Here is a 15,246-nt window from a genome sequence, read left to right as displayed (position 1 = left end):
CTTGGGATTTGGCCCACGGAGGTGCTGCAAGGTTAAAAACCTCCTCCTCCTTCCCTCCCTCCCTCTTTGTCTTTTTTAACCATGAAACCGCTGGGAGAGGTTGTCTGGAGGCTTGGGATGAAGTGTCATCAGTATGCTGATGACACTCAGCTCTAATTCTCCTTTTCAGCAGGACCACTGAGGCAGTGGAAGCCTTGAATCAGTTCCTGGGGGCAGTGAAAGACTGGATGAGGGTGAACAAACTGAAGCTCAGTCCAGACAAGATGGAATTGCTAATGGTAGGAGGTTCAGTTGATCTGAGTGTTGGTGGCTCTCCAGCCCTGGATGGGGTGTGCTTGAAGGACCAGGTGTGCAACTTGGCAGGAGTACTCCTGGACTTGGAGATCTTCCTGGATTCTCAGGTGGCAGCTATGACTAGGAATACTTTTAATCAACTTAGACTGATCTGTTAGTTGCTTTCACTCCTACAGAAAATATTTGGGTGCCATCATACATGTCTCGGTAACATCCAGAGAGGAGTACTGTAATGTACTGTATCTGAGTTTCCTCTTAAAGGTGCCTTGGAAATTCAAATCAGTTGAGAATGAAGTTGCCCACTTCTTCAGGAATATTGCCTTCCCCCACAGCCTGCCAGACAGCTGAATGGTGGGCTTGTGGGAGTCTGCTTTTCAGGAGCATTCAGGGAAGGAGGATTGGAGACAAAATTTAGGAGTAGCAGCTTGGGCACCCATGTGGGCTGCATTGAAGGCCCCCAAAGCCACAGACAGCCTATGGGCTATGTGATACCCACATTTGCTCTAAGACAGGGGTAGGCAGAAAGTAGATCTCCAGATGTTTTGGACTTCAACTCCTAGAAGCCCCAGCCAGCCAGATGATAATAGGCACCTCACAATATCAGCCTCTAATTAGCAAACTCATTATCTCACAAGATTCTTCTAAATCACTCTTTATTATGGAAGTTCAAGATTCTACCCGACCCTCTATTAGAACTCCCTTGACAACAGTATAAACTTACATCCTGACAAAATATGTGTAATATCACTGAAGAAGTAAAGCAGATTAAAAAGTCTCTTCATAAAACGTATTCCTGTAACTGACAAAAGACTTTCCTTCTTAGCTCTAGAATTAATCAATACAGTAGGGCTGTCAAATATAATACGTAATTCATTTGATAATACCAATGTCCTGCACAGACAAAATGTTAAAACACTTACAGCACAATCCTGCACATGTCTTCTCAGATGCAAGTCCCATTTAGTTCAATGGGACTTACTTCTTTGTAAGTATGTATAGGATTGCAGCATTACTAAGGCTGCATAGATTTGGTACAAGTCATAAATGGAGCTGCAGATTCAATAGAAATGCATAAAAATGAGAGCTAAGGTATAGCTTCCCCACCCCCGACCACAAATGATCAAAAGTGCTTCAGCGTGGAAATCCATTGGCCAAGTTACAGCTTCATTTTATTAAAATCAACATGTTAAAGTTTTGTGTTTGTTTAGAATAACAAATGGGCAGTGGTGACGTAGTGAGGAGCTGGGCCCACTCAAGTCCCAAGGACCCCCCAAAATCTGGAACCAGCACTGTGTATGTGGGATTTATTTGGCTGATACAAGTTGATGTAAACCACCATCTGTCTATCAACCATAGTCCACATCTGAAATGTGGAGGTGTGAAGAAATGCCTGGTATATAACTATTGTTGTTTTGTAATGTTTTCTTCATGTGGCCTTGTTTTGTTACTGCAAAGCCCTGTGAAGTAGTGCTTAGTGATGTTCTAAAGCAGGAGAGAAAGACAATCGCTCTGAATATTGTTATGTGCAGCCTCGATCAGGTAAATTCAATTCTGATTGGCAGGGGATTCTAGTATCCAAAAGAGTGGTTGGGGAATGCCAGTTGACAGTTAAGAGTTGGTTGGTAGAGAGTGAGGGAGAAGGTCTGCTGGTTGGTGTGTGATGTTTTAGAAGGATTAGGGCTGCTTTTTGCCATGAGGCTGCCCTAAGATCTTGCCAGAAGAAGGTTAAATAAGCAGGCAGTAAAAACCCTGATAAACTTTCCAAGCAGCCAGAAATATAACAGGAGGAGCTTTGGTGTCAGAGGAAGTCTGTACGCAAAAGCTGGACCTAGTTGTGGGTGTATTTGGCTGGGGTGAAGGTTTAGGGAATAAGGCCTGAGGTAAAAGAAGTTATTACCAAGAGTGGTAATAGTAGCAGCAACAGTGTCTCTTGAGTCCTTAAGAATTGTCAGTAGGCAGTCTTTTGCAAACTTCAATGTAAATATTAGTATTCCCTTATGTACAAAATATCCCTTTAATATATTAACTTTTTAAGAGTTCATTTTGTCTCTAACGTTGGTGCCCATCTCACACCTAAGCCTCTTACAGTAGGCTACTAGGAGGTTTTAAAGTATTCTAAGTGAATTGGTGGCAGTGGAAAAGGGCCAGGTTAGGGAACCCTGAGTTATAGCAGCAGGCAGTTTCTTAGGCCCTGACATATATGCATTTGCTGAAATTACCCACCTATACACAGTTCCCCCATACATGGTGGCAATGCTGGGGAAATGAAGTCCACCATAGGGGACTATAATAGAAAAGGAAGAAAAAGACAGAAAAAGGAAGCAGACAGTCCTGCAACTTTGCCTTGAGAAGAGAAAGGAAGATACACACATGCATACTGTAACTGTAAGGCTTGAATGACTTACATTTTATCAATAAACTGGCTCTGCCATTGGCAGGTTAATTTTTTCTAATATCTCACTTTTCAGCTCCAAAGGAGCCTCACCTTGGCTTACAATGATGAGTAGATACAAGCAGAGATTAGCATAAAGACACATTTCAGAGTTAAAGCAGTGCCACTTTTCAATGGACAATAAATATAATGGACAATTAATGTAGTTAGGCCCTCGTGTGATTCAAAAAGTTGCACAAGCCTGGCAGAGAAGTTTTACAGGAGGCTGCCATTTGGATTTGGCAGGAACATGAGATTCTATTGTCTGTATAAACACAGTTTACTTTAGCTGGGGATGCTGTTGCGAAAGAGCTTGCTGCAGCTGTTCTTGTAGAAGCTTTTGCTGTGAAGAAAGAAGCCAAGAAGATTTCCTTAGGTCATGCAACTAATCAAAGATGCTTTTTTAAAAATCTTTTTTTGGGAGAAAGGCAATGTGGAGCTGGATGATTCCCAGAAAAGCTACTGAAAGACTTGAGGGCATTTCCACTGTGTCCTTGAGTTAATATGTAAAGATGCTGATCAGCAGAAAGCATCATTCAGGCTCCTTGCTCAAGTGCATGTTTCTTCTTTGTTACTTGCTAATGATGGTTCTTTTCTTTGACTTGATTGCTTGTTTCTTGCAAGCTCATTCCTCTGCAGTGAAAAAGCTTTGGATGTAGCCAACCAAGCTTTCTCTGAACAGCCAGAAATCACTCTTGATATGCTCTTGTCTGCTTGTGTGTCCTTCCATAAGGAGGGAGCCCTGCAGCTGTGTGCCAATCAGCCTGAAATACCCTAAACCGAGAGAATATGCTATCTTTTCTGACAGTCCATCACTCCAGATAAGTGTCACAAAATGGTTAGTAGTTGTAGTCCTACCTGTTGGAAGTGCAGTAAGAAACAGGTGGTCATGCCCTGTGGCAATTGATTACTGGACAGACATTAAGAGATAAATTAATACAGTCCCAGAGTTAAGTCTGAAACCAGAGCCTCTACCGTTTCATTTTTGCATCTACTACCACACACACACACACACACAGTTTAGAGAACTAGTAGTGTATATGGTTACCATGGCAAGAATAATATTCGATGCAAAATATCGGTGAACAAATAATATTTCCAGTGTACTGTATGTGCATAAATGGAGGCAGAAGGCAAACTCTTTTACTAAGCGATGGTTACCTTTTATGATAATGGTGATTAAGTAGCAGTGATAATCCCAATTAGAAGGGTGAGTGGGACACAGGGAAATCCCCACTGTTATCACTGCTTCTTGACTGGAGACAACAGTGGGGATTCCCCTCCATGCTAGTAAAGCATTTTCCTCTGTGCATAGACAGGCATAGATTGTTCCTGGGCCAGATGGAAAGCCTCCATGGACTAGCTGAGGCCTGTGGGTGGGAGGTTCCCCATCCCTGTGCTGGGAGGAGAAGGGCACTTTCAGATCCAAGCTAATTTACCCCCCAAAAAAAATCACATCAGTGTGTGAATAACGGAGCACTGGTTCACATCTTGTTGTTCTGATGTTCCTTGATCTTCCTCCACCACCTTATTGGCAGTGCATTAGGCACACAAAAAACATATGGCACCTTACAGAAGAACATTGCCTTCAATGTCCACCTGCAGCAAATTGTCACTCTTATATAACTTTAGGGTGTCTTTTTAATTTTGAATTGTACCACCTGATGCTTGCATTAACAAGACCAGTTTTTGAGAACTCTGATGTGTGAAGACAAAGCAGCATGTTTAGGATTGCAGAAGAACAAAGGGAAGTTGTTGTACAGTTATTGATTTCTTATTTTTTCTTCCTCCTCCTCTGTCTTATTAGCACTAGTCCAGCTCACAAGTATTATCTGGCTATGGACCCCATATCTGAGTCCCTTTACTTGTCAGATACAAATACCAGAAGAGTTTACAAAGTGAAATCTCTCAGTGAAACCAAGGAGTTGGCCAAAAGCTATGAGGTGGTGGCAGGAACGGGTGATCAGTGCCTTCCGTTTGACCAAAGTCACTGCGGAGATGGAGGACGGGCTTCCGAAGCATCACTCCACAGTCCACGAGGTAGGAGAATGACATGAATGGAAAGAATTATCCTTGTCTGGAGCATTTAACATATATGCCCATAAGGGCTGAGGGACTTTTTGGAACAGTATGGGTTATGCACAGAGGATTGCAGTAAGCAGAAGGAGAATTGAAAAAACAACAACAACAACAACAACAACAACGGATCCCTCATAGATTCCAGAGTGGTGAAAAACAAGAGATAAAATGAACAAAGGATAAAAAGAATGAAATGTAATATTAAAATGATCCTTTAAAAAACAGAGTGCCAATGAAACCGAAGCCAATAAAATCAAGGAAGACTTCCTTGAAAATGGCTGTTTTCAGGAGGCACCGAAAACAACCCAGTGTTGGCACCTGGCTGACTTCCAGAGGCAGGGAGTTCCATAGGATGGGAGCCACCACACTGAAGGCTCTTCTCTGGGTGGACTCCAGTCGGGCACTTTGCATTAGTGGAAGCACTTTCTGCTAGTGCAAAGCTTCCAATGAGTACAACTCTTAGGCATTAAGTTGCCACAAGACTCTTCATCATTCTTAATGTCCCTATCAAAGTTTGATGGAAACTATGTATTACTGCTATCTCTTGGCCTGAACCCAACAACCACGATGGGGTCCCAACATAGACCACCATGGGCTTTTGCTGCTGATCTAAATGTGGCTCTTATTGGACCTCAGACCACTAGGTCCTTCTCTTTCCCATTTTGGTTGTGGACCCTTGCTGGATGCATGAGTCTCCTTTTGTCTGCCTATAGCATCAAGACTTTGCTTTTCCTAACCTCTTTTAGCCATGGGGAGGGTCCACATCTGAATGGTAGAGCTCATGCTTTGCATGTAGAAGGCCCTGGGTTCAACCCTTAGCATCTCCAGTTCATGGATCAGCTCACTGGCGGTGGGAAGGATCTCTGCCTGAATCCCTGGAGCTGCCCATCAGGGTAAGTAATATTGGGCTAAGCTAGGTGCACCAACATGCTGACCTGGTAAAAGGCAGTTTGCTCTGTTCCTGTGTCACAAAAGTGAAATGTCATTTGTATGTGCTACTGCAGCAGAAGTGCGGCAAACATCAAGTGCTTTCTTGGGCAGATATCTGGATTTACTTATAGGTAATGTCAGCACTAATAATTCCTCTAACATTTCTCTCTCAGCCACCTTGGTGAGCTGCTAGGTGAATAGAAAGTTCAATATCTGCATGTTTGATGCATTACCGGCACAATACAAAGAGATTTCGCCCTCTTGGATTTATGGGTAAAAGCCAGCCATGCATTTGAACTGACATTGAAAAGTAGCTCAATAGCATAGGATGCTGAATGTCATTAATACTCAGTACAAGTCATTTGGCATGGGGGATGCTTAGCAGCACATGGAAGGGTGCTGAAATCCTCGCAGGACTGAGGCCTGAGTTGCTTCTGGCTTCTTAGCTTTCCAGTGCATTGCAAATGCCTAATTAATAGCTGTGAGGGGAAAATTGGTTTTTTCCACTCCAGTTCTGAGCTAATAACGGAAGGCTGTAGATCAGAAGGAAATTCAAATGAACTGTGAGAAGGTACAGTATCCAAAGCACACAAGAACTCTCATTTGAAAACAAGCTAGCAACAGATTGTAATTATGGTCAGAATGACTTTAACGCTTCTTTAATGATGGAAGGTAAGTGTGAAATGTGGACAAATAATCATTAATTTTCAGACTGGTAATTAATGCAAGAAATCAATTCTAAACATAGGTGAACTCTCGGGGTTTTACATCCTTTGCTAGGAAAGCAAGAATCAATGCATTATTGCTCACTGAAATTGATTATATCTAATTAAAAGGCAATTATCTGTTGTGTCTTATTTACTCATTGGGGGTATTTTATGGCAATTTCTAACACGGAGATTTGAAAATTGCCTATGTAATTTCCAAAAACAACATCTACATTATGTTGTGACCGTTGATGATGTTGCTAGCAACAAATTGTGGGGGCTGGTAGTAACAATTGCCTCCTAATGAACTAGGGAGACAGTCACAATGCTCAGAAGGATGGATATGCAGGATTAGTATTTTTGCATGGGATAAACTCCAGAAGATTGTATGTTGTAGCAATGATGTCAACGAATCTTCTCTGATCTCTTTGGAAAGTCTAATAAAATCCTAATCTTAGAGAAAACAAGCAAAAAAATACATGTGCTTACCAGAAGAATAACCCTGCCTGTTCTGAACAGAGGTCCACTCCACTGTAAAGGTCAGGTGCATCGTTTAGGGGTCCTGGTGGACCCTACATCACTTCTGGATTCCCAAGAGACAGCTGTGGCCCAAAGTGAAATATGTGAATATACGCCACCCTGAGATCTTAATGCTACAGGGTGGGATACAGATGTTTTAAATAAATAAATAAAAATAAAGTGTCTTTTATCAGTTTCAGCTGATACACTGCCTATGCCCCCGGGAGGATACATACCTGGCCCTGTCATCAATGCTTTGGTGGCCTCCAGATTAGATTATAGTAATATACTCTGCACGGAGCTGCTGTTGAAGATAGTCTAGAAACACCAGCTAGTGTACAAGGAGATGTCCAACCTCTGACCATGAATGGACCAATATTCACACATATCACCAGTTTTGAATCCTCTCCACTGGCTGCCCTTTCTGGGCCCAATTCAAAGTGCTGGTTCTTACTTTTAAAGACTTCTGCACATCTGGCTCCAGATGTTTTGTATGAGTAAAAACTTGAGCTAGATTGGGGCAATAATTCAAGCTCATTAATATACAGGCCAAATACCATGGCATTTTAAGAAAGAGAATACAAAACAGAAACATACTTATGTGCAATGCATTTATTAGAATTCATGTGCCAAGGAACTTGCAGATCCCGTGCAAAGTTGTTTGCTTGTTTTCTTTTATTTGGAAAATTTATTTTCTGCCTTTCAATCAAATAATCCTGAAGGTGTCTTACAATACATTGCAATAATACATCCTCAGTCTCTTCAGACTTACATAGGCAGACAGTGCTTGCTGAAAAACCTATAAATCGGTAGTATGCAAATCAATGGAGGTTGGTGGCTCTGATTTCAGTGGGGCTGTGCATTCTTTCTGGCTTTCAGTCAGAACCAGCCAGAACTCTAAAGGAGCTATCCAAGGTGCTGACCCCTGGCCCCAAAATAGGTTTAGAACCTTGGATAGCTCCTTTAGAGTTCTGGCTGGATCTGACTGAAAGCCAGAATGGATTCACAGCCCCACTGAAATCAGAGCCACCAGCCTCCACTGATGCAAATGTGTTTTCTAGGTGATTCAGAAATGCACTTGCAAAAGTTAAGACTTAGAAAAGTATTTATTGAGTCAAGCCAGGCACTGTAATTGCATTTTGTTTGTGAACCTTGCTGTCTATGGTGATCTCAGTTCCTCACAGAAGCATACTTATTTTCATCCAACAGGTGCTGAATGGTATAATTTCATGGTCTATCTAGTTCAAGTACATACAAAGGCATGTTAGTTCCAGAACTTGAATGTTCTATAATTTTGTTTGCTCTTATCCTCCCTATACTCTGAAAGCAATAAAAAATAAAATTGGGTGATCACAACCCTCTGAACTCTTAATCAGTTGCCTCTTATTTTTAGTTGTGTATCATGGTAGCCTATAAATAACTAATTGCATAAAATTGCCTTAGTGGTTTCTTGATGGCAACTTTAATTAAAAGCGCCAAAAACATTTAGAAGTTTGGAAATGGATGGCATGCAATTTTCTCTTTTACAAGCATAAAATTAACCAATTGGATTCACTTTTCCTATTAAAAGTTTTATGAGAAACTACAGATTCTTTCCAAACACAGTTGGCATGTTTTCTTTTTACCAGATCTCTCTAGGAATTTAAGATGTTTTCATGCACAAATTCTTTGGAAGTTAAATTGGGGGGGGGGGATTATGTAAAATAACTGAAATACACAAAAAGCAAACAGTCTGCCACTAAAATTCCTTCCAAAATAGTAAAGATAGTGCCAAAAAAAGAACACAAATTCAGCTAGAGATTATGCAAATTGACTGCCTGTGTTTGAATGTTTCCATTTACATATATCTGTTTGCAAGATGCTTTTTGGTGGGTGTGGGGGGAGCTGGAATTTGAGCTTCTTTGTTGGATGATGAAGGAAGCAGTTCTATCCTATGCAGAAGATGTGACGACTTTGCCTAAAAGGAGCAGAGCTACGTTGTGACGTTTGTTCTAGTTAAGTGTTAGGCTCCTATAAAGGTTCAGCATTGCTTGCCTCCAGTCTTATTTCCCGCTATTCATATTTTAAAGTAAAGGAAGGGAAGACAAATGTCTTCATAATACATGTGTCTTTATAATAATACAAGGGACATGTACAGATCTCAACACACCTCACAGCTGGCAGGATACATATTTTTAGATCTGCTCAAACACTTTGGAGAATAGCAAAAATCTCCATTCTGTACTTGATGTTCTAAGGTGTGAGCAGGGGGGGAAAAAGCAGAGATTGAAAACTGATCTCATGGATGATCTCTTTCCTGTCCTAGTTCCTAGTATTTCAGGGCCAAACTAGACATGATGTTAATTGTGTGTAAGCAATTAAAGTGATGGTGTGTTGTTGTTGTTTTTAATTTTTGTAACAACTTTGGAGGAAGGAACAGAATTGGGACAGTGGCATGTAGGGAGAGGGGGCTAACCATTTTTCCCTTCCCACCACGGTCCTGATCAAAGTCATCCCCCAAACCTAGTCATGCCTAGTTTAGCCCTTGAGATGTCAGTGGTAGAAATTGTAACAATTCTACTCGTACATGAGAGCCAAAAGATAAAACAAAAAACAAGAGGGGAAAGCAACATTATGTACAGTTTTAGGCTGCAATCCATAAAACCATTGTGCATCAGTTGTCTCAGTTCTATTGACTCGAATGGCACAACGATAGCTTCAGGCCACTGTGCTACGTTAAGTAGTTTATGGATTGCACCCACATCTCTAAGCCATAAAATTCCACTAGATGTAACACCAAAATACATTTCATTTCAAGTTTTGCTTCGTTCCTATTTTAATATGAAGCAGTATATAAGGAGTTAGATAACCTCAATTTTGCTAACAATTTGCTCACTTGGAGACAAGCCATGCCTCCTTTCAGGAAATTCTGTATGATTCCCCCCCCCCAGTTTTCCATCCCCCTCCCAACAGTCACCAAGAATGTAGGGCCTACTAAGCATGCCCAGTCCTACTTGAGCTGTTTGGGCCTTCCCCCCACCTCTTGTTTCCCTCCCCCCAAAAAATATATTTTTGTCTTTCTTCAAACCTTGGGCTTTCCCCAAGCCTGCTGATATCTCACCTTTGGGTGCAGATGGTGCTGTGTTGGCTACGTAAGGATGAACACCTAGATAATGTGTTCCCTATTAGTATATAGCCAATGTGGTGTAGTGGCGAGAGTGTTGGACTGGGAGCCGGGGGAACCAGGTTCTAGTCCCCACTCGGCCATGGAAACTCACTGGGTGACTTTGGGCCAGTCACAGACTCTCAGCCCAACCTACCTCACAGGGCTGTTGTGAGGATAAAAATGGAGAGGAGGAGGATAAAGTAAGCCGCCTTGGGTTCCTTGCAAGAGGAAAAAAGGTGGGATAGAAATGCAATAAATACATGCATGCATACATACATACATACATACATACATACATATAATAATATATAGCAGGAGTGTTGAACTGTGTTCAGCCCAAGGACCAATTTCCATTTTGGAGAAGCTCTTGGAGGCCACATTCTATTTATTCATTCATTCATTTTTCATTTCTGTACTGCCCAGTAGCCAAAGCTCTCTGGGCGGTTCACAAAAATTACGATCACAAAGCACAGCATCAAACAATTTAAAATATAAAAGCTTAAAACCACAGTATAACAATACAAGCAGAATAAAACCTAGCAGCAATGCAGAAATTTAAAATACAGATTTAAAAAAACAAAGCTAAAAGACTAGGGAGCTAAAATGCTAAAATACTGGGAGAATAAAAAGGTCTTCACCTGTAGCCAGAAGGAGTACAACATAGGCACCAGGTGAACCTCTCTAGGGAGCTCATTCCACAGCCAGGGGGCCACAGCAGAAAAGACCCTATTCCTGGTAGCCATCTGCCTCACTTCCTTTGCCAGGGGCTCCTGGAGAAGGACCCCTGAGGATGCTTTTAGGGTCTGGTCAGGCACATATGGGGGGAGGTGATCCTTCAGATAACCTGGCCTCAAGCCATTTAAGGTATTGAATGTTAATACCAGCACTTTGAATCAGGCCGCAAAAGGGACTTTTCCAGTGGTGAGCAGGGCCAAAGGGGTTGGTCCACTTCCCCACCCCAATATCAGCATATTGTAGCTTAAAGCTCTTAACTGCCAGTAACTAAGCCTTAGGAGAGGCATTTAGAATGGGGAAAACATGTGCCGAAGCTGGAAATCCACCAAACAATTGGTGGTTGGGGGAAGGGGGTGTTGTCATCCGGGAAACCACTGAGATTAGGACACCAGGGAGGCCGGATTTGGCCTCCAGGCCTGCACTTCTGCACCCCTGTATAGGGTTTTAATTTCTTCAATGTCAGCCTTGAAGTCTTCTTGTCTACTTGTGCATAGTTAAGATTCTGGTGCTGTCAAAGATCTAGAGGCCATTTTTGTGGTCTGTTGTGGCATGAAATATGGCTGCTCCCATTCCAAATGATGAAGTGTCACATAAGAACTGAAATGGGCAAAGGTGGATTAGAGTGTGCAAACACATTGTCTGATGTGACCAACTGTAGGAAAGCCTCATGATAGTTGTGTGGCCAAATTCCCCTTTGGCCATCGTGCCATAAACTGGATGCCATCTGGTATCATTTCTTGCCTTTATGTGTTTTGGGGTTCCTAAGCCCTCTTTAAACACATCTGATGCCTGATTCAATATACTTTCTCACTGTTCATTGTCTCTTTTAATGGAGTTTGGAGGAAATGTTTTCAAGATCTTTATAGATTTCCAATCCACAGGAAGTTTATTGACCCAATCACATCCCCATAATGTCAGCCTCTGTTTTGCAATGAAATGTCAATCTAGTAAGTGTTGATTATTCTTATGCTCCACATTAGCTTGTATCACCCCCGTGGGCCCTATCTTTCCCCTGTATACATTTTCTGCCACAGTGATGTTTTCTTCTATTTGATATTCAGAAAGTGTTCTTCATGTCCTGCACATGAGTTGACAGACACAGCAGTCCCTCTATCCAGTTGCATCTTGAACACTGGGTGGCAGCCAAATTGCTTATGTCCTTTTTACTCACGTTAGATATTTCCAGCCTCTCGTCTTCTGAGTTATTACTGTCTGTCAAGGGAGTGGACATTGGCATTTATCTTTCTATGCCAAGGTTTGGACCTTTCTGAATTTTTTGTGGCATCGCACACCCTTTGAATATGTCCCTTTTTATGGCACTTTCTGAAATATCCATCTTTAAACCAGCATTCAGGAAGGCAGGAATCCCTTTTCACACATATAGCATAGGCTTGTGTCCTGAGAAGGTTATTATGCAAACATTTTGTACATTCCTGCTTCTTCTTTAGCCCTGTTTTGGACTCTCACTGCATCCCTTACCACAATTTCCATTGCTACTCCAATTTTACAGTATGTAAGTGTGCTTTCTTTAGTTTTAATGTCTCTTTTGTACACATTTCACTTTTCAGCACCTTTTTATTCCAGGCTTTTTAGTTCTGTAGGTGTGTTTTTTGTTTTTTTGTTTTTTAATGGTATTCATGTATCTTAAGAACTTTACACTTCTGCTGGATTTTACTTTGGTTTTTATTCTAGTTTCATTCTGTTTTAAATTGTTGAATGTTTTTATATTATGTTTTATTATGTTATCATTTTCATTCTGTGGTTTTAAGTCTTCTTTTGTGAACCACCCAGACAGCTTTAGCTATTGGGCAGTGTCAGGGTTCCCCTTATGACCTGGAGCCCCTGAGCAACTCCTTAAGGATCTCTTGCCTCCTTATGAGTCCCACCTTCCTTCTTTTACATTCCCCTTTCCAGTAACATTTGGTTTAGGCTGTAGACATGGGTGATTAGCACTTCAGACACTTGCGTTTTAACCACAACAGTTTACTGGTAAATTAAAGCAAGCAAATCACAACTTTAGATATTTACACAATAGAGCTGAGTGATACAAAAGGCATTAAGAGAAAATAAGAGTTGCAAAATGCAAGTTCCTTTACCCTAGCTGTACTTAGTCTTCTCTAGGTCGCTTCTTCCTGCTCCCTCTTCAGGCTCTGGTCTCCCCGACTCTGGTCTTACTGGCTCTCTCACTCTTTTTATGTACTTTCCTCCCTCAAAATCATAGAATAGTCATAGAATAGTAGGGTTGGAAGGGGCCTACAAGGCCATCATACCAAAACCAAAAGTACTGTTTCAAACCTGAAGAAATGAAATTTAACTGGGGAAAAGAAACGATTCCTCCCAGGGATACTCCCTCCCAATAACAACAACAACCACGCCTCTAAGCCCGATCTTTTATTCAGGCCTCAAACCTTCATAGGCAGTATAGGAATATAATAAATAAATGTCTCCATACAACATTTGTCTCTTAGTGCATGATTTAACCCATCCATCCAATGCAATCCTGTTCATGTTTATTCAGAAGTAAGTCCCACCAGGTTCAATGGGACTTCCTTCTAGTAAAGTGTGCATAGGAATCCAAAACCCCTATCAGGGAAATGCCTTTGTTAGGGCAACTCAAAAGTCACACAAAATGTGCAAGCTTTTGAGGTCTCCAGACCTCTTCATCAGGCAAGATGTTGCAAAAAGCAGATTGTGGGGAAGGAGAAGAAAAGAAAAGGCTAACTTGACATTGACTAGTGGAGGCTGGTGGCTCCCATTTTGGTGGGGCTGTAAATCCATTCAGGATTTCAGTCAGAACCAGCCAGAACTCCAAAGGAGCTCTCCAAGGTGCTGAACCTTACCCCTAAAATGGGCTCAGGACCTTGGGAAGCTCCTTTCAATGCTGGCTGGTTCTGACTGAAACCTAGAATGGATTCATAGCCTCATTGAAATCGGAGCCTCCACTGATATTGACATCATGAAGTCGGCATGGTCTTAAAATGAAATGTGGGAGCAGATTTCAGACATTCAAATTAGGCTCTGGCAAGTGATGTAGTGGTTTCAGATTCCATCAGGGTTTACCCCTAGGAGTTCTGGTATGAAGGAACAAATAAACAGTGATTGATCCCCATTTTTGAAACTATAAAATCCAGCTGTTACGCAAAACAGTCTCCATCCATAGCCAAATCACACACAGGCGCCTTGGTAGGTGAAAAACAGAAGCAGAGTTTAACTAGATGGTTTGTATATTAACACAGCTGGAGATATCTTTAGATGGTGCACTAAGTTACGAAAAAGTCAATAGAAGCTAAATTAGGTAGCTTTATGTAGTAGTTGGAAGGGATGAATAAAGTCAGAGAATAAAGCTCCGCTTCAGGTGGTATAAAATCCTTTCTTTCCACTGTAAGATCCTGCTGTTGAATGGCTAAATTTGGTATTCTCTAAGTAAGTCACATTCTGAAAGCTAAATTCTGCAGCAGGATTTCACGGTGATCTTGCTTGTAAAACCTGGATCTTTCTGATGTAATTAGAGGCTTGGTAATAAATGTTGCTTAAAAGAACCAAATATCATAGTTCTAATACACACAATTTCAAATATAGCATGATAAATACACATCTATCTATCTATCTATCTATCTATCCATCCATCCATCTATCTATCTGCTGTATTGATATTTGCTGACTGAATTGCTGCTGTGTTGTGGTTGCAGCTTTGTTTTTGATATGGTTTCGTAAGTCTTATGTTAGTTTTTTAAGCTTGTGTGTAAGCCACCTCAAGCTTTACGAGAACAGAAATGATTACAGTAAGTAGGATGACAGATAGATGAAATAATGTTGCAGTGCAATCCTATGAGAGAGCTTCGGCTATTGGGCGGTATAGAAATGAAATAAATAAATACTATGCAGGTCTACTCTGAAGTAAGCCCTGTTGACTTACTTTCAGGTAAGCACAACAAAGAGACTTCTGTCATGTTCAAGATGAGCAAATTTACTATGACATAATCTTTCATTACTACAGCCCACTGCATCAGATGCATGAAGTGTTATCTGGAGTTACAAGTATATATATACACACAAATGGTTTGGGTAAGAGATTGTGAACAGTGAGGTCAGAGAGTATGGGTTGAGTATGGGTAGTTGTTGATTCATGGATTATTGTTGAATCATTGGTTGTCATTATGTGCAAACCCTGCACTATGGTTTAAGTGTGGGTTGTTGACCATGAACAACCCAGGAAGAGAACTCATGGTTGGTTGTTGGGTTGTAAACAACCCATAGTTAAAACATTGTGCAGGGTTCACACATAACAATAATCCATGCTTCAACAACAACCCATACTCAATGCATATTCTGGGTTGTTGTTACGTGCAAGCCAGGTTAAAAAGACAAATAAAATGAGAACAGGTTTTATGTTTGTGAGTATGTAG

General features: G+C 41.3%; 1 protein-coding gene across 2 annotated transcripts in view; it reads left to right on the top strand.

Annotated features, from left to right (window-relative positions):
• Positions 1-15,246, top strand: part of TENM1 (teneurin transmembrane protein 1) — a 438,805-nt gene that overhangs the window by 343,404 nt on the left and 80,155 nt on the right. For both annotated transcript variants that reach the window (XM_084814084.1, XM_084814083.1), the window contains exon 21: positions 4,533-4,765. In XM_084814084.1, coding sequence (XP_084670210.1) covers positions 4,533-4,765 — 233 coding nt within the window. The remainder of the gene's footprint in view (positions 1-4,532; positions 4,766-15,246) is intronic.

Source organism: Heloderma suspectum, chromosome 9, assembly GCF_057233095.1.
Source record: "Heloderma suspectum isolate Gila_16-S chromosome 9, 16-S_ref, whole genome shotgun sequence".
NCBI classification, from domain to species: Eukaryota; Metazoa; Chordata; class Lepidosauria; order Squamata; family Helodermatidae; genus Heloderma; species Heloderma suspectum.
The sequence above is the reverse complement of the archived record's forward strand: the minus strand, read 5'-3'. Positions and strand labels throughout refer to the sequence as shown.